This window comes from Vulpes vulpes, chromosome 16 (assembly GCF_048418805.1).
Source record: "Vulpes vulpes isolate BD-2025 chromosome 16, VulVul3, whole genome shotgun sequence".
NCBI lineage: Eukaryota > Metazoa > Chordata > Mammalia > Carnivora > Canidae > Vulpes > Vulpes vulpes.
In genome coordinates, this window is record NC_132795.1 from 69,569,219 (window position 1) to 69,594,416 (window position 25,198).

A 25,198-nucleotide genomic window follows, 5' to 3' on the forward strand; every position below is an offset into this window, starting at 1 on the left:
TATAGAATACATACACAAAATATGTGTTGACTGTTACGTTACTGGTAAGGTTTCTCATCAATCAACAATGGGCTACTGGGCAGCCTGAGTGGCTGAGCGGTTTGGCGCCGCCTTTAACGGGGGCCTGATCCTGGCTGGAGACCCAGGATCAAGTCCCATATCGGGGTCCCTGTATGGAGCCTGCTTCTCCCTCTGCCTGTGTCTCTGCCCCCCCCCCAACCCCCCGTGTCTCTGATGAATAAATAAATAAAATCTTTAAAAAAATAGGCTACTGATAATTAAGTTTTTGGGGAGTCAAAAGTTATACTTAAAAGAGTTTGGATGGCACAAGGGGTCAGTGACCCCAGCCTCCTTGTTCAAGGGTAAACTGCATTCAGCAAGTGAGCACGGGCATCTGTTGCTGTTGCTGAAGTCGTAGACGGCAGAGAGGTAGCAATTTCGCAGCACCCTTGAATGTGATGTTAAAACATAAAGCTGGTGTCAGTTATAGGAATGGATTTCATCCTGGTTGCTGGCTTTGAGAGCCACAGCAGTGGAGGATGAAGTAGGTATAGGAGGGATGACTGATGGTCCCAAGACAACTAGCCATCCACCAGATTTTTATTCCTAGTCATCCACCAGCTCCAACAAATATCAAGTAGGAAAAGAAAAAACATACTCATTTGGTGGCCTAGGTATTTACTATTTTATTTCCACCTTAGAGAAATAACATGTTTCTAATATGAAGCACAAAGGAGCTTGTTTATTAACATTTATAATGTTGTGTGGCCACCCCTCTGCAATCCTGGAGGCTTGGCCAAGGCACTGATCATGGTGATGCGGCCCCACGTCGTCCAATGGGGATCATACCTGCCAGGTATCTGGAGGAAATCAATGGGGCACACGCCGAGGGTTTGGGCACAAAGGCCTTCCGATTACTAGGCCTAAATAATTATTTATGGTGCCAGTGTTAGAAAGGGCTACTTCAATTGTCCTATTAGATAGAGACATGCTATTTTATTTTTTGATTCAATTTAGACTTGAAAAAATAAAACCTTTTATCTTCCTTAAGGATCTATACTCTTGGCTTCAAGAACATGGTGATCAAGGGCTCACCTTGAACAAACATCCCCGTTACAGGAGATGGCAGGATATGGAGCCACTCTCTCTAGCCAAGGGTGGCACTGGGGATGGAGGTGTGCATCAAATAAGGAATCTTAAGGGAAGGAAACATTCTGAAGGATCAGAATATATTTGAAACTCATGCCACATAATAGAGGTGTCATTTTTATTTTATTTAAGGAGAAAGGGGGGAGGGGACAACAGTAATTTTCATAATACACAAAAGACAAGTTAAAGTTAGCACTGGGGGTTGGCGGGGGGAGGCCATGTATTTGCCACCAGTCTGCTTTGTAGCTCTAGGATTAGTAAATGTAATGCACTATGTCATTTGTATTACTGTTTAGCAAATTTATAGTTGGCAAAATTAGGGATTATGAGTCACTGTAAATGGACTACCACTATGTTGAAAACCTAAATTACCCATAAAAAATCACTTTAAAAATAAACCATAAATATACGATGCACATTAGTGTCACAAAACCATTTTTGTAAACATTTTCTTCAACATAACATGTGCATGACGAAAAAAAACACTGCACTCAGTACAGTTACTCTGATTTAAATACAGAAAGGAATTACTTATTAAAGCTTTGACTACACCTACAGACATATCTGTATTTTGTTTTGAAGAGCAGTGCTAGATAGTCCAATGTTCCATATTTAATGGTATAATACTGTTTTCTTCTGTAATTTTGCCATTTTAGCACTTTTGTGAAGTCACTACCCTGTTAAAGGAAAAAAAAAACCCATCCCTTTTCTAGAAGAATGAAATTTCACCTGCTTATAATCTTTTCTGGAGAAACCTAACTGGGGACCTGTGTGAAGCTCCAGCAACAGAATCTGGTTTATGAGGTGCTGAGGCCAAGAAGGCCACCCCACAAGGACAAATGGCTGTCTGACCTCAGTGACTTAAGCCCAGGGATGGATTTGATCACATTCAACGCAAACACCAAGAGTGGCTTCCTGGTGCTTCATGAGCAGGACAGGCACAATTCTGGCTTGAGCTCAGACCCCATCACCTCTGAGAGGAAATCCAGTTTTTGTCAAGTTCTAACTACTTAGTAATCCCAATGAAAAACCCTTTGAATTATCTGTGCACCTTGGCATACAGACACTGAGCTCCAAGTCTGTGCATACGTAAAACCATGATGCCTGAGTCTTTTCTCTTTCTTCCTTATTGGTATCAGAAGCTTAAGCTTTTTTTCCAGACACCTGTTCAACTTTACCTCTCTGTGAAGTCATGGGAGAGGCTATAATCAACCCAGCCATCCAGTACATTCTCCTCTCGGTAGGCATACGTGTTCACCGTGGCACATTTCATCTTACTCCAAAAGCCGATAAATGCAGGAAATCACCAGCAGTGATCTGATTTTGACTGAAGTCCTGTGGTGATGGTGTCTGGCTCATCTCAAAAGTACCTTCCAAAGGTGGAATTAATTCTTCAATCTTCTCTATGTTAACTACAAGTTAGTAGGAAAGAACTAGTCCTTTCTGCTTTGGATATTAGCATCACTCCAAAGTCATAGAGATGGAAAATCCTTTTCCAATGCCTTGTCCTTTTCAAGAGGGCAAGGTTTTCTCAGCTTATCTTGTCTTTGTGTTAGGTACACCTGTGTCGTTTCTGCATCTGTGAGTTTATCTTTTTGCTAGGTTTTTGTAATTCCAGGACAGCCTTTAGCAAAGGTGCTGAATCAGGAGGAAGAGAATGAAAGGGGTCAAAGTGGATGCCAAATAGGATGAGAACACTGGGCAAAGCCTTGACAGGTAGGTGAAATGCCTATTACCTTTTGGGGAGAAAAATCTTCCTTTTTCATGTGTTAAAGAAACTTAACCACAAAGGAGGATTAAGCCTAGGAAACACCAAGTTCTGTTTGGCAAAGTTTAAAGCCACCATCACACATTATTCTCATTCAAAACTCAACAGGAGGAAAGTAAGCTGGCAGAGCCAGGACACCGAGCACTGCTCCTTTATCAGAGGAATTGAGTGACCATGAAGCCATAAAACAAATTATTACCCAAGACATTTATTACAAATGTCATGAACATATTCATAAAGTAAAATTGGTTTAAAAAACAGAGAGAGAACAAGAGAGCAAGTGAGAGGAGAAAAGCCAGGGCTTTGATATTACACCTAAAACACAGGAAGATGCCATCTTATGAATAAGCAGTATTAACTACATTCTTAAAATAGTTTTAGTGCATTGCATTTTTAGAAAAGGGAAACATCACCCCTCCCCCACCCCAAGAAAAAGTTCCTGCAACACTGAACAGTTTGTGTGACTATTCTAATATGACCACCCGTCTGCTACCAAACCCCAAATTGAGAACAATGAGGCCTCTTATGTTGTAGGCCATAGTTGCCCATCAACCACTAATGGTAAATCTGGTGAAAACGAAGCATTCTGCTCTCTGAACTTAGAAAACAGATTACATCTGTCAGCATGATGAAGCCATATGGCTATTTCCTATCTTCAGGGGTAATTTCTCTTGTGCCTACTGAGACCTGTGACAAAATAACAGTCAAACTTCAATCTGATAGTTTTGGTATTAAGATTAAATTAAACATTAATTTTTCCTCCAAAAACATATAAACTAAACCACCTCTTAATGCATTACAAACAATGAGGTAGGCAAAAAAATAAACATGTGGTTGAAAAAATTTCTTTTCCTCTGCAAGTGCAGACTGTGGGTAAAACTGTTGTCGCACTTCTAGGTTTAAACAAAAATTAAACCTTTAACTGAGGCAGTGCTAATACTGTCACACAACAAAGTTCTGGCCGTTATACAAACGCACACATTTTCTTTTTCCTTTTTTTTTTTTTTTTTAAAGAACCATTTGCACATGATTTAGGCAAAACCTGGTACACAGAAAAATGACTGAGTTTTTGGCCAAGCCAAAAAAAAAAAAAAAAAAATCCAAATAAACAAAATGGGACCCCCCCTTAACCCACCCCACCCTGCCTCCCAAGCCCCACCCACAAAAAAAGTTATCCTAGTAACTGTGTCTTTCACATTTTATAAATATTAACTTCTTAAACCTGCACCTTCTTCTTTGACCACATATTGTCACATTACAAAAAAGAAATGTCAATTAAATACACTGTTAATGTTACTATATTAAATCTGCTCTCTGCTTCAGTAAGCTGCTCATTAGAGCACCATTTTACACCTCCGTGTGCCCATTTCCAGCAAAACCAATGGCATGTTCATGGTCTCCACTTTCGATACCCATAAGACAGAGTCACTCAGAGACAAGGAATTCTGGAGCTGAAGGAAAGGCATTTGCTTTCTGGTCTAATGCTCAATCCCAAACACTTATAGCACCTGATGGTAGAATGTGAACAGCACCAGCTGCATTGCAGCCTTGATTTATTTTTGAGTTGGGAAAAGAAAAGAAAAGAAAAGAAAAGAAGGGGGATAAACTGTAAGAGGTGCAGAAAGGAAACGAAACAAAACAAAACAAAACAAAACACCCCACACACGGTGTCTGCACACACAGCTGTCCTGGACTACATCGGTGCAGCTCTGAGCTCCAGTTGCAAGGAATTCCAAGTTCTCAGGATCTTGAAGACTCTGGGGGGCCAGCAAGCCTCATTCCACCACTTTTACCAGCTCAGAAGAGAAGTCCTGCCTAACGTCATGAAATAAACCTGGCTGCTGCCACCAGACCGAACAGAGGCAAAGAAGACCTGTGAAAACAAGAGAAAAAGAGAGAGAGATTTATTATGAAAATACAACCCAGTCTTCAGGGGCAATGCTTCCTATGGTTCCCAGGCTGATAACCTAGAGCCACTGATACCTCAACACTTCCAAATGTAGGAAGCTTAAAAGCCCAAAGTCCCTTTCCAAAAGAAGACTTGAGATGATATCAATTTATCATATATAATCAGTCATCATCTCTGTAGCCAATTTTTATTAGAACTAAGAAGGCTAACACTGCCATACTGAGTCTTTTCAAAAAGAAAAATAATGGCATTTCTGAAACTGAGCTATTTCTTTTTACCTCTACTGCTAATATCCTATAAAAGATAAATGTGTTTGGAAAATACAATAAGCAATGGAGGGGACTCCTGGGCAACCGGATTTTTCTCTTAAAAAATTAAGCTAAAACATATTATTTCATAGGACTCTATAGTCAAATGACTATGACAATTTACTTTTGGACATTTTATTAATAAACTTTAAGTGATGTACATTATAAATAAAAATATCTAAACGTCCCACATTCAAAGAATATTATAGTTATGGCTACATTAAATATACTCAGGAAAATATAAGCCAAAAAGCTGGCAAAATCCTAAACTGGGTCAGAGGTTGTATGGGTTTTCAAGGTAAACAATTTGGGAGATACTACTAGGAAAAAAATGTCAATCCCATTAGTAAATGAGCTATAGAGTACTGTAGGAAAGTGGGCTGGTGGTGATGCAGCTTATTTAATTTACATGTAGTTAGGCAGGAGAACTGGCTGCCAAGGGCAAATCTACAGCTCCTCTGACAAGTTGAATTTTTAAATTTAATCTGAGAAGTCAATCAGTGGGCCAGTGGCTAGTATTTTTAATATATTTCAATGTGAAGCAAGAAGTGGAAATGTAACAAATTCCTAAGGTTGCAAAAGGCTGCCTCAAGTGGTCAGAGGCTTTCCATCCAGGTGGAGGGAATGAGAAAGAAAATTGGGCTTGGTAAAGGTCAGGCCCACCAGGAGGTCCTTCTCAAAGCAAGTGGGATGGGTCAACACCCTGGGCCATCCAAAGTGCTCCACTCCAAGGCTGTAAGCCCAGGAAGAGATAAAGATGTGGCCAGTTTTGAAAAACGAGAGTTTTAAATGGGGCTTTGAGGCCTTAGGATCTCAGCTGCAGGAGGTCCTTATGCTTCTGCGTAAAATGAGGGATGCAGTTAGGTATTTCTGACATGTGAACTATGTAGTTATTTCATTACTTAGAAGCAGACAAGTGTTATCTTTCTGACGAATATCAAGAGAGAGGAAACTTTTACCCTATCCAAATTTGCAAGGTGGTTCCTTTCAATCACAAAAGACTCCTATTCATTTAAATTGGCAGCTCTAACCTTCCCTGTCCCTAAACTCAAACACAGCTCACACACATCACCTAACAAGTAAAAAAACCACCACCACAAACAGACCAACATATAATTACTTTGGCAGAGACAAGTTATCTCTTACCCCTTGTAAGCAAACACAAAATAAATATATCCCACCCCCCATATACAGGTCTAAAAAGTCAATTCTAAAATGTTGCTTGATGAATTTATTTCAGAATCTAAACACCAAGAAAAGGCTTCGCCAAACTCCATGGAAAATAAACCATTACTAAAACTAGTAGCAGCTAAAAGAAGTTGTAAGAAAACCATTACCTTGTCATTGCGTTCACATAGGAATTTTAGCCTTTGAGCCCTTTTGTGCATAAACACACCATCCAAATGACCAGTTTCCACAGATCGGATCTCTATGGCCTTTTCTCCCCAGCCCATCGTCTGGTTGGATCGAATATATGCTTTTTGAGGAGGGGGGGGGGGGAAACATGTAATTGATAAAGATAAGGAAACATCCATGAAAAGATGCTGCTCATATACTACATACACACCTGAATGTCTAGTATTTAAGGACTGTTGTTGTTGTTGTTTTTAAAGATTTTATTTATTTGTTCCTGAGAGACACAGAGAGAGAGGGGGAGAGAGAGGCAGAGATACAGGCAGAGGGAGAAGCAGGCTCCATGCAGGGAACCTGATGTAGGACTTGATCCCGGGTCTCCAGGATCACGCCCTGGGCTGAAGGCTGTGCTAAACCGCTGAGCCACATGCGCTGCCCAAGGATTGTTGTTTTTAAGGAATTTTGCCTCTGCAACCTTTTAAAGTTAATCTTGGGAAGTGGACATTTGAATTTTTGAAATGGTTGATTGCTTATTGTGAGGAATGACCCACTGGATACAGAGTTTAGTGCTCATATTTTTATGAAAAGTCATAAAGAAGGCAGGAAAATGTGATAAAAAGAGATAGTGACTAATTGCAATAAAACCAGAACATGTCAGGGATATAAACTAAAAATTTCAGATAGCAGCCTTTCTGCCCCTTTTTTCTTGAACACACATCAGAAGATCGAGAGGCTGTGTTCATAGTTGTGGCTCTGCCACTCTAAGGAACAAGTCCCTTACCCATTTTTTCTGTCTCACCTTACTTTCCACAAATCAGTCAACATCTGTCCTATTCCCTGGATATCTTAAGGATTAAATGAAGGATTGTAAATGGTAGTCAATTTTTTTTTTAAGATTTTACTTATTTGAGAGAGTGAGAGAGATAGTGAGAGGTGAACACCAGTGAGGGCCGGGGTGGGGTGGGGGAGAAGAGCAGAGAGAGAGGGAGAAGCAAACTCCCTGCTGAGCAGGGAGCCTGATGCAGGGCTTGATCCCAGGACCCTGGGACCATGACCTGAGCTGAAGGCAAATGCTTAACCCAATGAGCCACTCAGGTGCTCCAATGACAGTTTTAGAAGTGTTCAATAATTACTTGGATTTTGTTTTAAAATAGATGATTGATCAGTCCTGTGGTCTACAGTCATCTCACTTTCCACTATCTATTGCCAACCATTCTGTTTTTTTTTTCCCCTCAACCATTCTGCTAAATGACCAGAAGGTCTAAACAACACATAAAACTGGTGTGATAAATAATGCAGTTTTAGAGAAGGCTCCACTTTTACAAATGCTATCTCTTCCTGAGTGATACCTACCTACAGATGTTGGCATCTCTCCCCACTGCAGAACCACATCCTTGGTGATTCTTCCATAAGTATTCACATAAACCCCTTCATCTTCATAGCACACCAGAAGCTCCATGCCATCTGTGTTGGGGAGGATGATGATTGCATGGGGTTTGATGCTACACTGGATCTAGAGAAGAGGAACAAAGCATAGGGAAGTATGTTTGTGGTTATTTCTATCCCTGCAAAAGTGCTCAAAAAGGCTGTGTTGGTGAATGCACTGGTTAATATTCTTGGTGAATAAATACAGCAATTGAATAAAATTTTGGAAAACCCATGCAAAATATATCTCAAAAACTACCTTTTCCAAGTCACATACTCTACTAGTTCACATTTTCTGAGGCCCCTGGAACAAGTTTGGATTGTGGATTCCATTAAGAAATTTTGTTTCCCAAACCACCTCCAACCCAGCGATGTTCTGTACTGCCAGCAACTGCCCCCCAAGTCCATCCCATGTTAGTCAAAGCCAAGGCTAAGAGGTTTTCAGGAGGGCTTCACAGAGCCAAGAGAATGGATTTCCATTTGTCTCAGAGCATGCAGCTATTGAAAATGGTACATTGTTTAAATACTCACCCCCATACCAAGGGGAAGTAAGGAATCCCTGCTTGTGTTAGTTCACTAAGCAGAGTAAAGAAAAAAGTCAAAACAAAATGAAGCCAGTCAACCAACCATAGAGTGTGGGTTCTTTCTTACGTGTGTTGGTAGATAAATGTCATAGACTGATCCAGAATCCACATCAACAGCATGGAATCCAGCACAGGATCCATAGATCACTTTCAACCTCTGGCCTTCCTCCACAGTGAGATCCACCAGCAATGGCTTATGTACTAATTCCCCAAATGACTACAAAATAACAAAGAGAGAAACAGTAAGACAGAGTAGAACTTATTTCTGATAGATCAAATTAGAGAAACCAAACCCAAGGTACTTAGTTATTCATTTCACAGTTACCGAGCCAATCTGGCAACAACCAGAAGCAAAAATCCTCTAGAAAATAAGACTTTAATTTACTATGCTTTTGTCTGTCAATCAGCAGCTGGAAGACAACTCTTCCAGAAGCCATGCTGCAAATTCCGCCTACCTGACCCAAGAATTCCACTCTGCTGTTTGTCTTGGTGAAAAATACATCTAAAGTGAAATAATCAGGACTTTCTGTAGCATATTATTCTACTATTCAAATGCATACAATGGACAAAAAGGAGGTGTTGTAGGAGTCATATATTGAGAATGTTTAGCAAGGTTATCATAGTCACCATATATAGACTTCTACTTTCATTTCCTGACTAGGGTGATATGGTGATGAAAAGCTGTACTGGGATAGCCTAGATGACCCCATTTCTTCAATAGTATCAATACCTATAGCTCACAAGACAGATATAAACAATATATTTATAAAAGCAATTAGAATACACCTGGCACATGAAGAATATTAAGACCAGATCTCAGAAGATAACTGTAATTTTATAACCAATTACTTTTAGTCAATAATAAGTGGATTTATTTTTTAAACAAATATGGTAACCCCATTATCCAACTTTACTGGGGAATCAAACAACAAGCAGTCTAAATATGTCAATTTTCCAAACACTTGAAGCTTACTCTTAATAATAAAATGTATCAAAAACTATTAAAAAAATAGAATCAGGGGATCCTTGGGTGGCTCAGCGGTTTAGTGCCTGCCCTTGGCCCAGGGCGTGATCCTGGAGACCTGGGATCCAGTCCCACATTGGGCTCCCTGCATGGAGCCTGCTTCTCCCTCTGCCTGTGTCTCTGCCTCTCTTTCTTTCTGTGTCATGAATAAATAAATAAAATCTTTAAAAAATAAAAATAGAACCATTTTGGATGAAAAATTCTTAATTGCTTGGTATGCACTAAGAGAGTCCCAGGGATATCCTTAAGATTTGGTGTCTCATATTAGAAATGATGTTATTAGATTATTTATAATATCTAATGTCATAGTAATATCATTTTAATTAACAATTTCCTAAGTTTGTATCTAATGTAAACTCTAGAATTATAAAAAATACTAAAAATATCCACAAAGAAAACTGCTAAGATTTTTCTAGTTTTTCCCTTAAACAAAAATGATGTATTACTCATGTTTTTAACTTCTATTTAAAGCATAATATATATTCCTTGTGTCATTAAGAATTTCTGTAGTTTAATTTTTAGTACTCTATTGAATAGATATACCTTCAAGCTGCCTATTGTTGGATACTTTTTTGCTATTTGAACATATCTAAATCTTTATATACATGCAAGACTTTAGGTAGAAGGTCAAGGTCTCCTTTTTAAATAGAGGCGGTGTTATTTTGTCCTTTCTTCTGTTACCATATTGACATATCAATCGAAGTGTCTGCCAAACATTTAGCTTTCTCCTTCTCATACTCTGAGGGCTCAGAAAGCAGACAGTAAGGCCTACTATTTTGGAAATGGCCTCTCTTATGATAAAGTTGTATACTGTGTTATTTCACAATTTTTAAAAATCATCAGTCTTAACTGTTCAGAGTTTCGAAATTTATTGCCTGGCTCTTGGTCACACATGCATGGCTGAGGCTACTTGCAAGTACACTTGATGCTGTTACCTTAAAGGCCATAAATTTGTGATATGGCTTGGGTGCCCACGCATAGACCTCCACAGAACTCTTCAAAGCAATTACCAGAAATTTGATTCTTTCATATTTTACTGAAAACAACAAACATAAAAACAAGAGAAGCACAGGTCAGAATAACATGGAAATCTAAATTCAGTTAGCTGTCTTTTGCAAACTTTTAAATAGGCCTTCTATTGAGTCATTCAGACCAATAGGAGAAAATTACTGAGTGATCAAATCTCAGAGTTTCCTTTCCTAATACTTTTATGATTCAGGCTGTTCCCATCTTTCTTGATGATGTATAGAATTCAACTCTAATACTCTAATTACTATCAGTGAGTACTTTCACTAATGTTCCTAATCCTCTTAGATTGCAAGTATTTAATAATCAAGGACAATGCCAGCCATACAACTCTGAAGTCTTAGGGGCTTAGTATGATTTCAAAAGGATAATGATATGGTTAATCAGTTAAGTATCACTTCAAACCACTTCCTGATCTACAGAGGTAGTGACTACTTGAATTCTACCTAAAGTTGTGTATGAAAAGAGCAGTAGTAAAGGAAGTATAGTTGAAAATGCTTTTACAAAGCTATTTTGGTTCCCCTACAGCCAGGCACCTCTGCTTAGAAACAGATGCTCTCTGGGTGTTGTATGTAAGTGATGAATCACTGAATTCTACTCTAGAAACCAATACTGCACTATATGTTAACAAAATTTAGATAAATAAACAAACATGGTTACACCATTATAAACAAACAAACCCACCCAGATTCTCTGAGGGGCTGTGACTGCACATGCCACCCTACAGTTTCTTTATAAGCTATCTGATGTCATGCTACTACTACTTGATTCTTCCTTTGCACATGAGAGATGGCTTAACTTTATAAGCCTCCTTGTTAAATTCCATATACTGTCACTATTCAAATAAATCACTGCCACTAATATTAAGACACAAAGGATTATAAGAGGTTGTCCAAATTAATGCTGTTTAAAAGGATTTTCTGCAATGATGAAAAGGTTTTATATATGTACTGTTAATAAGATAGCCACTAGTTGTACGTGGCTTTCGGTACCTGGAATATACTACTGCCACTGAGGAACTACATTTTAAAGTTTATTTTGTATTAATTAAATACAAATTTAAGTTGCCCCTATTCTTGATGAAAACTATACTATACAGCACAGGTCTTGATAAATGGAATATAATTTCCTGGAAGTATAAAGATAATGAATGAATGGTACTGTACACTGTTATCTCAGAAAATGTTTGTGATTCATTCTGCAAGAATGACAGGTCTGAGGATTGCTGTTTTGTTCTGATGAAAAGCCCAGCAGCACAATCTAACATCTGCCTCTAGCTCCCCCTGTAGGATAATCTATTCATGTACATTTTATCTGTTTTGGTCTGTTTCATTAAGTTTAGATTTAGAGGATTGTAGTTACACCTCAACAATTCTTTCACATAAACACAACATAGAAAATTCTAATCCAAAAATTTAATCAAGGAGATAGTACTACTTTCTAGCAACACAGAATCATTCCAAGATGATTGGAATGACTGTGCTTGTAGTCATTATTAATCAATGAGCTGAGAGTTGTAGATAGATCATATAAATAAAGAGTAAAGGACTGTAATATCCTTGGAAGCAGAGGACTACAGTATATACTTTCATGAACTTAGAAAAAAAATTAGCAGAAATCAATATATAATAGGACACTTAGGGTTAGTCAGTCTTAGATTTCTAGAGACCATTTGTTGCTTTTCTCAAATTCCCATTTCAAATTCTATTACAGTATATCATCTCTCCCATAAAAGTTTAATTTGGCTAAACTCCATTATTTCCCCTTTATTTTCAACATTAGTACCAGTATTTTGATTTTTCTCATACATAAAAAATTTGTTTTACATTTTTTTCTTGTGAGTTATTTCATATGAACCACAGACTGTAAGCCAACAAGAAAAAAAGAAGACAGTTGCTATGAAACAATGGCTGACCAGCTAGATTCATTTAGTAGCTAAGAGCACGGTAGCTCTGCATAGTGCACTTCATTCAAAACGACAAGTTCTTTGGTCAAAGTCTCAAATGTTCTATCAGTAAGTAGCTGCCAAGAACCCAAAGTCCTCTAAATGGAGAATAGGCCTGAAGCACTAAGCAAGAATCCAAATTGGCTGGCTTTCCTTTGGCAAGGTTTCCTTAGAAAGCTTCTTGTGGCCACAGCTTACAGAGAAGAATGTGGACTGTAAAAGAGGAAGGTGAAAAGCCTCGCTTACAAGATGAACCGCGAGGATGAGACGGATGGAGGACAGAGTGAGCAGCAGGAATGAACAATGTTATGCTAAAATGTGCCCTGTGAGTCTAGATGACACTTCAGGATTAGAAGATGCCTTAGAAACATAATCACAGAAATAAGCCAGAGGGATCAGAAACTAAACCGTGCAAAACAAAACCCTTATGACCCTCCAGGAGCTTACCAACTTTATAGTGTACACATCCTTCCAAATCTCCCACAGTTGTCCATCCCTGCTTCTTCTCAACTTCTGGATCATTGTGAAGTATTTTATTTCTTAACCAGGACAAATAGTAGACACGTAACTTATCCTTTTTGCCTAGTAAAACAAATATAAATATTTTATACACATATTCAAAGTAGATATCATTAGTAACAACAGTAGCTAAAGAAATGCCAACGAACAATAAATATTGTTCCAAGGGCACCAACTCTATGAGTTTTACTAGCATCTCAATTTAAGCTATTCAGATGGACTCTGAAACTCCTACAGAATCAATATCAGGTATAGGCCTGAGTTAAAAGGAAAGACTTTGTTTATTAATTTATTTGAGAGAGAAAGAGAACAAGAGTGAGAGCAGAGGGGCAGAAGAGAGAGAACCTTAAATAGGCTCCACACTGAGCACAGAGCCTAACATGGGACTCGATCTCATAATCCTGAGACTGTGACAGGAGCTGAAATCAAGAGTAAGACACTTAACCGAATGAGCTATTCACGCACCCCAGAAGAAAAGATTTTAAAAGAATAAAGAACTTACACTTATAAAAACAGATAATATCCATAAACCACAAAGGAAGGGTGTTTCCACTTACCACTCCTAAAATGCTCTGTAATAGGACAAAGGAAATAAAAGGTATACAAACTGGGATGGAATAAATACAGCATTGTGTAGGTAGAAAATACCAAAGAACTGGTTACAAAACAAAACCTGTAACTAATAAGTGATTATAGTAAGGTTGCAAGTGACAAGGTTCATATATAGAAGTCAACTGCTTTCTTATATACTTGCAACAAACAATTGGAAATTTGAAATTAAAAACACAGCACCTCCTGTAGAAGCACTAAAAACTGGGGCGCCTGGGTGGATCAGTTGGTTGAGAGTCTAACTCTTGATTTTGGCTAAGGTCATGATCTCAGGGTCACAAGACTGATGAGTATCAGGCTCCATGTTCAGCAAGGAAACTGCTTGAGATTCTCTCCCTCTTCCCCGTCCCTCACTCTAAAAAAACAAATAAATCTTTAAAAAAAGGTACTAAAAACAAAAAAATATATAATTGTAAAACTCTACTGCTAAAAAAAAAAAACTCTACTGCTAAGACAGCAATTCTACTCAATTCCATCTATAGAATCAATGTAATCCCAATCAAAATCCTATCAAGTTATTTCATACATATTAATAAATTGATTCTATAAAGTTATAACAATCAAGACAATGTGGGTTAGCAAAAAGGAAAAACAGACCCACACAAAGATAATGAACTAATCTTTGACAAAGGAACAAAGGCAACTGAGTGGAAAAAGGATGGTCTTTTCAACAATCATTGCTAAACTAACTGGATAACCACATACCAAAAAAATTATTTATAGACTTTGAACCTTTCACAAAGATCAACTCAAAATGGATCTTAGACCCACATATGAAATACAAAGTCATAAAGGTTCTAGAAGATAACATAGGAGAAAATCTAAGTACAATCTCCTTGGGTTTGGCAATGACTTTATCTAAAAAGTCATGATCCATGAAAGAAAAAATTGGAAAGTTAGACTTCATTAAAATTAAAAACATCTGTTCTGCAGAAGACACTGTTAAGAGAATGGGCTGACAAGCCACAAACTGGGGAAAAAAAATATCTGCAAAACTAAAGTACTTGCATCCAAAATATAAAGAACTCTTCAAACTCAAGAGTAGGAAAAACAAACAACCCAATTATTAAATAGACAAAAGACCTTAACAGATAGCTCACTAAAGATGACATATATAGGTGACAAATAAGCAGGTGAAAAGATACTCAACATCATGTCATCAGGGAATTAAAAATTAAAATAATGAAATACTACTACATGAATCCAAAACACCAACAATATCAAAGGCTGATGTGGATGTGGAGCAGAGGGACTCTTCATTTGTGGCCTGTAGGAATTCAAAATGATACAACCACTTTGGAAGACAGGCTATTTCTTACAGCTAAATGTAGTCTTCTTACCTTACATTCCAGCAGTCATGGTCCTAGGTGTTTAACTAAAAGCACATGAGCTGAAACCTGAGGTCTATACAAAAAGCTGTCCACAATATTTGTAGCAGCTTTATTCCTAACTGCTAAAAAATTGGAAGCAACCAAGAAGTCTTTCAATAAGTAAATGGACAAACAAAATGGCACATCCACACAACAGATTAATCAGCAATAAAAAGAAATTAAAAAGACTATCAAGTCCAGAAAGACATGGAAGAAGTTTAAATACATATTGCTAATGTCAAGAAGCCAGTCTGAAAAGGCTACATACTATATGATTCCAACTATAACATTCTGGAGAAGGTCATATATAGAGCTATAAAAAAAATCAGTTGTTGCAAGGGACTTTAGGGGAGAGATGGATGAATAGGTGAAGCACAGGGGATTTTTAGGGCAGTGAAATTAGTCTGTAATGGTGGATAATTATGTATTCGTCAGAACCCACAGAACTGCACAACACAGAGAGTGAACCTCAATGTAAAACACTGACTGTAGTTAATAATGTGTTAATAATGGTTCACCAATTATAACAAATGTACTACACTAATGCAGATGATCATGAAAATTGGAGGTGGGGAGTGGGGGTAATATGGGAATTGTCTCTAATTTTTCGTTCAACTTTTCTGTAAATCTAAAGATGCTTTCAAAAAACACACAGCCAGATACAAAACAATGCCTTTTGTTTTACCATTTATATGAATTCAGTTCAATGAAAGTAAAACCAATTTAAAGTATTAAAGAACAGTGTTTCCCTCTGGAGACCAGGGCAGGCAGTGACTGGGAGACAGCAGAACAGGGACTACAGGGGAGCTTCTCGGCTACTTGGGATTGCTGCATTTCTTCACCAGGGTAAGTGAATGAATTCTAGGTAGATGGATTCTAACTGTGACAATTCACTGAACTGTGTATTTATAATCTTTTATTGTATAGTTATAATCTATGCACTTTCTGTATTATATCATACTTCAATCTTTTTAAGTTTTGAAGACTTTACTGAATAATTTCCCACATTCAAAATGTTAAATGAAACAAAAACCATGTAGAGTTTTATGTATATAGTGTTCCACTGCCATATCGTGATAAATATGTATAGAAACGAGAAGGAAGAGAGGCATCTGGTGGCTCAGTCGGTTAAGCGTCTGCCTTTGGGGTCACATGATCCTGGGATTTTGAGATGGAACCCCACATGGGGCTCCCTGCTTGGTGAGGAGTCTGCTTCTCCCTCTCCCTCTGCTCTGCCTCCCCCCACCCCCGCCTCGTGTTTACTGTCTCATGCTCTCTGTCTCTCAAATAACTAAATAAAATCTTTTTTTTTTTAATGAGGAAATATAAAAAAATGTCAACAAGAGTTGTCTCTGAGATAGGAAGAATAAAACAAAACGCTGCCTTAAGTTTTTTTCTTAGGGTAAGAAAGCTTTTTGAAGCTTCCCACAATTAACATTATTACTTTCATGATTGTAAAAGCCATTAAAAACTATAAAAAGAGGAAAAGAATACAGAAAAGTAGACTGAAAAATTATTATTGGTGTCAACTGATTAGTGATTCCCATTAATCATCTTGTTCACTGGATCATAAAATGAAGTTTAAATCACTTTTAGCAGCAAATTTATTTTTCCTCCAATTTAAAAACCCGCTCCCCATCAATACTCAAGTTGCAAATAACTGTTTTCTCATTTAAAGTATGAGCTAGATGGCAAAATTTCTGCATTTCAACAAAGATCTTTTACTTACAACCAAAAACCTTTCTGAAAACTAAAATAACTCCAAGAAATGTTACATATAAAAAAATATAAGCTTGGGCTAGCAGATGATTAAATCAAAATTGCTGCTGGTTATTTTAAGGCCTATTTAAACTGTTTCAATTTTACATACTCTTGACACCAGCAATAAAACAAATTATTAGGATGTTATTATCTGTGCAACATGGATATGTATGCATAATGGTTAATTAAGCTACCAGACGTATGTGAAAAATGTTTGTGTGAGAGAGAAAAAAGGGATAAACTGAAAGACTTACAACAAAAGTAAATACATTTTAGAATATGTATCCAAAGAAACTCTATAGTCACATAAAATCAATGTCATGGAGAAATGTTTAATGGCACAGAAAGAGCAAGCTACATGATTTGGGCAAACAGAATGAATAGAATACACTCTCACTCCAGGACAGTGGTTACCATGGACAGCTGGACAGGGTGCTAACTGCACATACAAGAGTATATTTATACTTAACCTGTTAAAACTAGCTAATCAGTACATGGGTGTCATTATTATGTAATTATTCTCTATTATTTTCTGTATTTTTGAAATATAACCATTTTATGCAGATTCCTCCCTTTAGTGTGTATTGTGTGTATGCTTAAGATTAGAGTTAAAACTTCAAAAGTCAAACTTGAAAAGTGTCTCTGATTTTACATTTCATTTCTCTTACTTTTCTGCAGTATTTTATTTTCTACAACGAACACACATTACATAGTTTATATGAAAAAAATACTCCTTGCAGAAAGAAACATATTAGGTGTTAACTGATGTAAGAAAAAATATAATAAGGTACACTTTTACCATCATGGAAGGGCACAGTTCCTTCTGTGTGAAAGAGTCCTGTGGGTGGAAGTGGACACAAACCTCGAGTGCTCGAGAAGCCACATTAAACCCAACCAGCAATGAGGTGGAGAATCGTCATGTGGATCAGTGTCTACTAGAGAATGCATGTCCCTGTGCCTGTCAAAACTGCTCTTTAGAGGAGCCACAGGTTCAGTGCATACTTGTGGGTCACAGCTGAATACATTTTTTCTATCACCTTATTGTAAAACCATGCTATGGCTGTACCTCATTTAGCCATTACTTCAAAAAAATGAGCTAATGGAATTTAGTACTGGGAAGTAATCTTGCTTTACTAAATGAACACTTACCAGATATTGTCACCAAGACATTCAAGCCTTCAAGGACATCCATTTGCTGAAATCGTCTTCGGTTGATCAGGGGATATACCTTCCCTTGGCCACTTCTGTCCAGCAGCATCAGGCCACTCTCTGTACCCACTAGCAAATTCACTCCTGTTTTAAGGACACAGAAAGACCTGAATTTTATGCTTTCTGTGGCAAACAGTCTGGTTGTATGGAAAAGATAACACTATCTATCTGGAAAGTTTTTGTAACTCACCCACAAAAAGAAATGCTTGGAATAGTCAGAGGTTAAAGTGACCAAATGACAACAAATCACCATAGAGGAGTGGCAATGAAATATTTCTATCTGAAAAAGGGTATGAGAGAAAACCACTTTTGGGATCTTGGGGAAGTTGAAAACCTGGAATTTACATAGGTGGTTATGGTACTGCCATTCAAACTTAAACAGGAACTTCACTAACAGAGTGCCAGGTTCACAACGATGAGTTACGAATTGCTAAAGCATTGAGGTTGGCCATTTTATAGTGACTACCTCCCTAACAATGTAGAACTATATTAGGACATTTTTCTTCATGTTTTCCCTCCATATCCCTAAGTGAGATTATTCTAATTAGCTTCACAGTTACTTGCAACAGAAAAACAAGACATTAACTGATAGAGCTGCTGCCAGATAGAGTCCATTCTAAAAGTTCCATTTCAGGTAGTATTTCAGTTATCTTCCCAATCTTCAGTATAAAATGCAGCTGAAAAAAATCCACATTAAGAATCTGGTAATGGGGAACACCTGGGTGGCTCAGTGGTTGAGTGTCTGCCTTTGGCTCAGGATGTGATCCCAGAGTCCTGGGATCGAGTCCCACATGAGACTCCCCCACAGAGAGCCTGCTTCTCCCTCTGTCTATGTCTCTGTCTCTCTCCATGTGTCTCTCATGAATAAATAAATAAAATCTTAAAAAAAAAAAGCATCTGGTGATAACTACCCAAAGTGTGAGCCTTTGAAATCTTTCCATTATTTGTGGTTTCCAAAAATAAATAGCATCCAATTATCAGTCAAGATTTTACAGCAATGAATAAAGGAATAAAAGACAAAAAGCTGAAAAAGTCTTTTCATAAACACACAAAAAAGCATATATAGGCACTTACACTCTACCTTGTAATTCTCCATTATGTATTTCCAAGCACTGTGTAATTTTGTAAAGTACTATTAGTAGTCAAAGGAATATTGACAGTCACTGGAAAATAACCACCTTGAAATTATGGGCCTATGAAAAAATTAAGTTGCATGCTGCAATAACCTTTTATAAACATGATTTTTAAACCTTTTGACTGTTAAACATAATTAAACTTTAAATGCTAATTGCTCAAAGGTAAGCTGTACTAGGTACTGCAATTGTATTCATAGGAATCCAGTATTGGTTGATGGGAAAAATGGCTAAGAGCTCTATAACATGTGATTTAAAGTCTCCTTTAAATTCTATGATGATATTACAAGGCAAAGCTCTGTAGCAAACAGAGCAGTTTACTATTAAGAATGGGAACAGGGGTACTGGCTCGATCAGTCAGTAGAGCATGTGACTCTTGATCTCAGGGTTGTAGGCTTGAGCACCATGCTGCGTGTAGACATTTTGTTTAAAAAAAAAAAAGTGGAAATAATGATGTTCACAATGTGTTAAAATAATCCTGGCTGCAAATGGAAAAGCTGTCTTAATACAAAAATATAATAAATATATAGCAACTTGCAAAACAAAAGTCATATAGTTATGTAACGTGATTAAAAAAGAATGCTTGAGGGCAGCCCATGCGGCTCAGCAGTTAAGCACCACCGTCAGACCAGGGCATGATCCTGGAGACCCAGGATCGAGTCCCACATCAGGCTCCCTGCATGGAGCTTGCTTCTCCCTCTGCCTGTGTCTCTCATGAATAAATAAAATCTTAAAAAAAAAAAAAAAAAAAAGAATGCTCGAGGCTAGCCTGTTCCAAGGAGGCACAAAAAACCCACTTAACCTATCTAACACTGATCAGCAGACCCTAAATGAGTTACCACTTAATAGTGCCCTCTGAATTTTCTCCCCTTGTCAGTTTAGCTCTTTCATAGTACATGTTTTAACTTTTCTGGGTCTAAGTCTTTAAAAGGCTCATTTTAAAACTTAACTTAAAAGGCTATTTTTTTATCTTACATTTTAGCTTAGCTATCAGAGGCAGTTTAAGGAAGCCCACCACCGATGTGCCCCAAGCCAAGGAACAACTCGAATATACCAATTTACAGAAACATTTCAATTTTAAGTCATCTGTTTATCCCTCCTTTCCACACACTGATAAAATAGAAAGTTCCACTGCAATTTTAAAAACACAAGCTCGAGATACTCTCTTTTCTCTGAGGTACTAAAGAGTTAATTAGGAAAAAAGAAGGATTTTAGTTACAAAATCAGTTAATGGCACAAAAATGGGTGTCCAGCACTTTGCAGGACAATAGAGGAATATAAAATCAGTGTAAGACTGCTACCAAGTGCAAACTTTCTGGATAAAAACTACTTTAGTAATTTTAAAATAACAACTTATTAACATAATTCCTACACTAAATATAATGTATGAATTTTGATGACATACAATCCCCCACAAAGGGCCTTCAGGAAGAAAAATGATGGAATTCAACCCTGTGATGAGATCACAACTGGCATTCACAGAGCAACATTAACAGGACCATGGGTGACAATGCTGTGACAGCTGCCTTACAGGATTCCAGTAATCTCCTCAACGTGTCTACTATTACCTTTACCTATGGGGTTCGTACAAAAAAGGCTTTATGATCACTAAGGGACTTAAGATATTTGGTGGTGACAAGGACAGAAATCCAGGACTCAAAGAGTCAAAGAGAAAGTAGGCATGTCAGCAAAGGGGAGAAGACTCTCCTGAAATCCTTAAAAGAAGGCCGAACAGGAGCTTGGGAAAGGGGCAGGAGAGAAGTCAACAGACAGATAAAAGTGTAGGAGATGAACAAGGAGAACTTCTAACAAGTTACAGACCCCCTCTTTAACAACAGGAATGAGGAACATCGTGAAGTTCAGGAGGCAAGCAGCGAGGCCCTCAAGTCTTGGGTAAGGTTAGGGGGTGAGGGGTAGAGTGGGTGTGGACAGGAGGGTCGATTTGGTCACCCTGGAGGCCATCATGGACATTCCAACAAACCACACGCTGAGGCTGATGTGCAGTGCACTCAAACCAAAATGGATCACATGTCTTCTGTCCACTTACATTTGTGTTGTCAAGGAAGGAGCTGACCAGAAACAGGGTCCCTGCTAAAAACAGCTGATTTCGGGGTTTAGACAGGAGAAGAACAAGAACAAAGTGTGGGACTGGAAGACAAGGGAAGGCCAACAGCAGGGTCTGTCTGCGGTAGTGGGGAAGGTGATGGCCCAGGAGCAACAGAGAGGCCAGCCTAAGAATGAGAGGGCAAGTCTTGCATGTGGCGGCCTCCCCAGGCACAATGTCTCATGGCATCTCAAGCTGTGAGAAGCTACATCAACACTGCGGAGATAGAACAGGGAAAGGCGGCACGGCACCACAGTGCCCTTCTGTACACTCTGGCCAGTGGCAAACTGCTTTTAAAAGCTTCATTTCCATGTTATGCCCAAGTCATGAAGAGCAGGGAAAAAATGTCAAACTGAAGCATTTAAAAAGCAATCCAATAGGCTTCTTCATTTTCCCTATAAGTAAGGACCAAATCAAATGTCCTCATCTTTTTACTTTTTTTCTTTACATGAAGAAATAGGAGGGGAGTTTCCATTCCAATACCTGGTGGCTGAAAAGAGTGCAAGCACACACATATACCTGCATGATTCTGCAGGAGAAGGTAACAAGGGTTACGCATTACAGAAGTCTTCCAACTTATCTGTCAACAACTCTTTACAAAATCCCCCAACTGTCCAAAATACTATCTTCTCTAAAAGACCAGTCTACCCTCAGGAAAATAAAAAAATGCCATCACAGTGGCCGTAAGATACCTACCCCATAAGGCAGCACACAGAATCTCGGAGTTAAATCTCTTCTTATATTTACGAATCTCCGGGGTATCACTCTGTGGCCTAGTGTTGGTGGGATTCACATTGACCACTGAGCCCTTCCGGGTAGGATCTTGCCTTATGGCTTCTGGTCTCATTCCATCACAGGAAAATCCCACTAGAACAGAGTACAATTGAAATTATCTTCTGTACACACAAATGCTGCATCTGTCTCTCTCTCCCACCACATCTAAATATTCATATGCTATAATCAACTCTTTGTCAAGGAAAAGAAATTTGTAAGAAATGTATATGGAAAAGGGAAACTGACTATGCAGCTCATTGCAAGTAAGGCAATGCAAGCGAGATGGGTGTTTCTGTATCCGAGGTCTGTGCCTGCACACCACCACCACGCCATGCCTAAGCTATCAGAAAGAGCAACACAAAGTGACCGAGTCCTATTTGTCAGCTGCTTTCTTGTCGCTGGTTTACTTACCCACAGAAGTCACTGTTGTCCCACTAGATGGAGAAATCTGTAGTAATCTGGGGTCTATAAAAGGTGTAAAGGAGGAGGAAGATTTGTGTTTCTGGAGTGTGCTACTAGCGGACTGAGTCTGCAATGTAAATTTCAATTTTATTAATACAAATGACATTAAAAAGATGAACACAAAACATTTCAAGCCACTTGTCTACTGCACAGTTTCCCACTAGCAAGCCCTGTCCCTCCTGCATCATTCCCCCCAAAAGCTCTCTGGGGGAGGGGGGCTCTGCATGTGCACAATACACCCCACCAACAGGCTGTACAACCTGGAACCACCAAAAGAGCTACATCTCTTTCCAGAAATACTGTTCATCTAAGACAGGAATGCTGCGAACTACCAACAAAATCTGTATTTCACGCTCCTAGGTTTTTTGTTTTTCTTTTTAAGTAAATAATTAAAATAAAAACTCCTAAAGGAGGTTTGAAATGTCTATCTTAATTCATCAATTTCTGAATTTACTCCTCTGTCTAAAAGAGGCCAATTAACCTATGTTGGAATATTGGCAAATCTTTACTTTGTATTATTTAACGTGAGCCTCTTGCCAGAAAGCTACAGAAGCTTTGGCTACCACCGTTTTAGGTGCATCATCAGTAAACCCATATTGAACAGGGGCTCATTAGTGAAAGGTGCAAACGACAATATATGGTACATACTTTAGCTCATTTAGGAGCACTAGTGTTTTGGTTAATAGTGTAACTTAAGACAAAAAAAAAAAACACAAAGAAAGTGAAACAAATTGTTAAGTGGAAATGTAATGACAATTAAAAACAAAACAAACAGAAAAATAAACTTGCCAGTTTAGTGAGTTAAGGGTTATAGTAAATACTGTACATTAGAGCAAAATGGAGCCAAGTTTAAATATAAATATAAGGAGAAATGTTGAGTGTAGGTAGCATATATCACTGGAGAAAAAAAGAACACTTCCGATCAAGTGCTTTAGTTCTGAAATCTTTCGCCCTCCGTGGGCAGCTAGAAGTCACCGTGTGCTAGAGCCCAAGCCTGCCCAGGTTCCCAGGCTTTCTCCTTCCACTGGATATAGCCGCCTGCTGGCAAGCTTCCCACCCTGCCCTATGACCAATGGCTAGTCCATCCAATGGCCAGTCTTATGCAAGCCCACCTTACTTGCCCCTGGCTCCTCAGGGGGAAAGGATTATATTCTGATTCTTTCTAAAAAGGGAACCAACACAGGAGCAGGTAGATACAGGCTGGGAGTAAATGTTTACATTAACAAGACTGGCTGAAGCTACGTGCCACTTTCAACCTCGTTCAACTGTTAGACAAGTGCATTTCAACCAAACTTCCCAAGAAATCAAACTGCTTGTTTTAATTTAGTACAGGGTGCTCAAGGGGGACTCTCTCACTGCACTGGGGGCATAATCTTGTTCCAAAGAGCAAAGCATCACCCAACTAGTACCCAGACTGAGTGAGCACCACAGCCAAGCCTTCAAGCGAGCACACAGGATTTCCCACTCAAAATTTTATATTAAAAGCATGCTCAGATCTTTGCTCTTAACACCCTAATTTTCTAGATTTCCCTAAAAATCATTTGGCTTTTTCTTAAGCTCTGAGTGATTGCAAATTTCAAGGAAATAAGTCCTTTTTAACAGAGTGGGTGAAAACAAATGATTAACCAATCAACAATCTTCCCCCATCAAAAACAAAAAGCAACCCAGGCCTATTTGAAGGAGATTCCTATAGAGGATAACAAGCATGTCCAGATAGGTAAGGCCAAGTCAGCTTAACCAATTTTTTCTGTATTTTATTTTTCAGATAAAAAGAATCAAAAAAGCAGATTCCACAAAGGACTACAATAATTTCATGCCAAATAGATAATGGATCTGAGAACACAGCAATCATTTTATTTAGACTTTTATAAAATAAACTGAATAAAGAAGCCATGCAACTACACTTATCTAGAGAAAAGTAAACAGTGAACTGGCAAGTTGGAGGGACATTGATCTAGGGTTACGGGATTTGTATGCAGATCTGAGACATGTTACTTGGGGTTGGGGAGAAGGGTAGGTGACAGAAGAAAGCAGGTGGGGGGGGTGAGGGGCGTGGGAAAGGTCTCCTCTGCAAACTAACTACTAGGCAGTGCGGGTCAAACCCTAGGAAAGCAGCCAGCTGTGGTGCGAGACATACCTCATTAGTAGTGAGCTTGTCCTGGGGTGTCTGTGGGGACATGGTGGGTGTCGGCTGGCTGGAGGATGGGGAGGAGGAGGTGGAGGAAGTGGAGGAGGAATGGCTTTGCTGTAAGAGATCTGGCAAGAGGTGAATGCGACCGGCAAAGCCATTGCTCTCATGATGGCTGGCGCGCTTTTGGTCAACTGTACTCTGTAGAAAAAACAGGCACACTCGTCTCGCTCAAGCGCTGCTGAAATTCCCTATGACCCTACTGATAACTGACTTTAAGGTGCTGTGTGACTTTTCAAACTCTGTTATCAAGGAAAGACCGGAGGAAACTGGCCGGAATTGTTCACACTTCCTCGCCAAATGCCTTGCCTGAGCCAACAGAATTCAAAGTACCTCATCTGGTGGCCACGGGACTTGAGCAGTGACTGCCTAATCTGGTTTCTCTGCCGCACTAGCTATTGTTACCAAAACCACTCGCCTTTTTTTTTTCTTTAAAAAATCTTCCTGTCTAAAACTCTAGAGAGTACCCTGTCGCTTCTTTGAATCCTGGTCTTTTCCACGTTCTTCTCACTGTCTCCGAATGCATTGCCATTGCATGAAACACACTCAGGAAAAGTCCAAAACACTAGAAAGGCGCC

General features: G+C 38.7%; 1 protein-coding gene across 50 annotated transcripts in view; it reads right to left on the reverse strand.

Moving 5' to 3' along the window:
* Positions 1–1,253: 1,253 nt before the first annotated feature.
* MAP4K4 (mitogen-activated protein kinase kinase kinase kinase 4) overlaps positions 1,254–25,198 on the reverse strand; it is a 191,104-nt gene continuing 167,159 nt past the window's right edge. For 15 of the 50 annotated variants that reach the window (XM_072741448.1, XM_072741438.1, XM_072741423.1 and 12 more), the window contains 10 exons: positions 24,570–24,761; positions 22,382–22,499; positions 21,893–22,063; positions 17,900–18,043; positions 12,939–13,073; positions 10,456–10,556; positions 8,564–8,713; positions 7,841–8,000; positions 6,472–6,611; positions 1,254–4,790 (listed from right to left, as the gene is read on the reverse strand). In XM_072741448.1, the coding sequence (XP_072597549.1) occupies positions 4,707–4,790; positions 6,472–6,611; positions 7,841–8,000; positions 8,564–8,713; positions 10,456–10,556; positions 12,939–13,073; positions 17,900–18,043; positions 21,893–22,063; positions 22,382–22,499; positions 24,570–24,761 (1,395 nt within the window). In that variant the 3' untranslated portion in view covers positions 1,254–4,706. Of the gene's footprint in view, positions 4,791–6,471; positions 6,612–7,840; positions 8,001–8,539; positions 8,714–10,455; positions 10,557–12,938; positions 13,074–17,899; positions 18,044–21,892; positions 22,064–22,381; positions 22,500–24,569; positions 24,762–25,198 lie in introns of all 50 variants that reach the window. The other 35 variants (XM_072741437.1, XM_072741436.1, XM_072741421.1 and 32 more) reach the window with 4 other exon arrangements.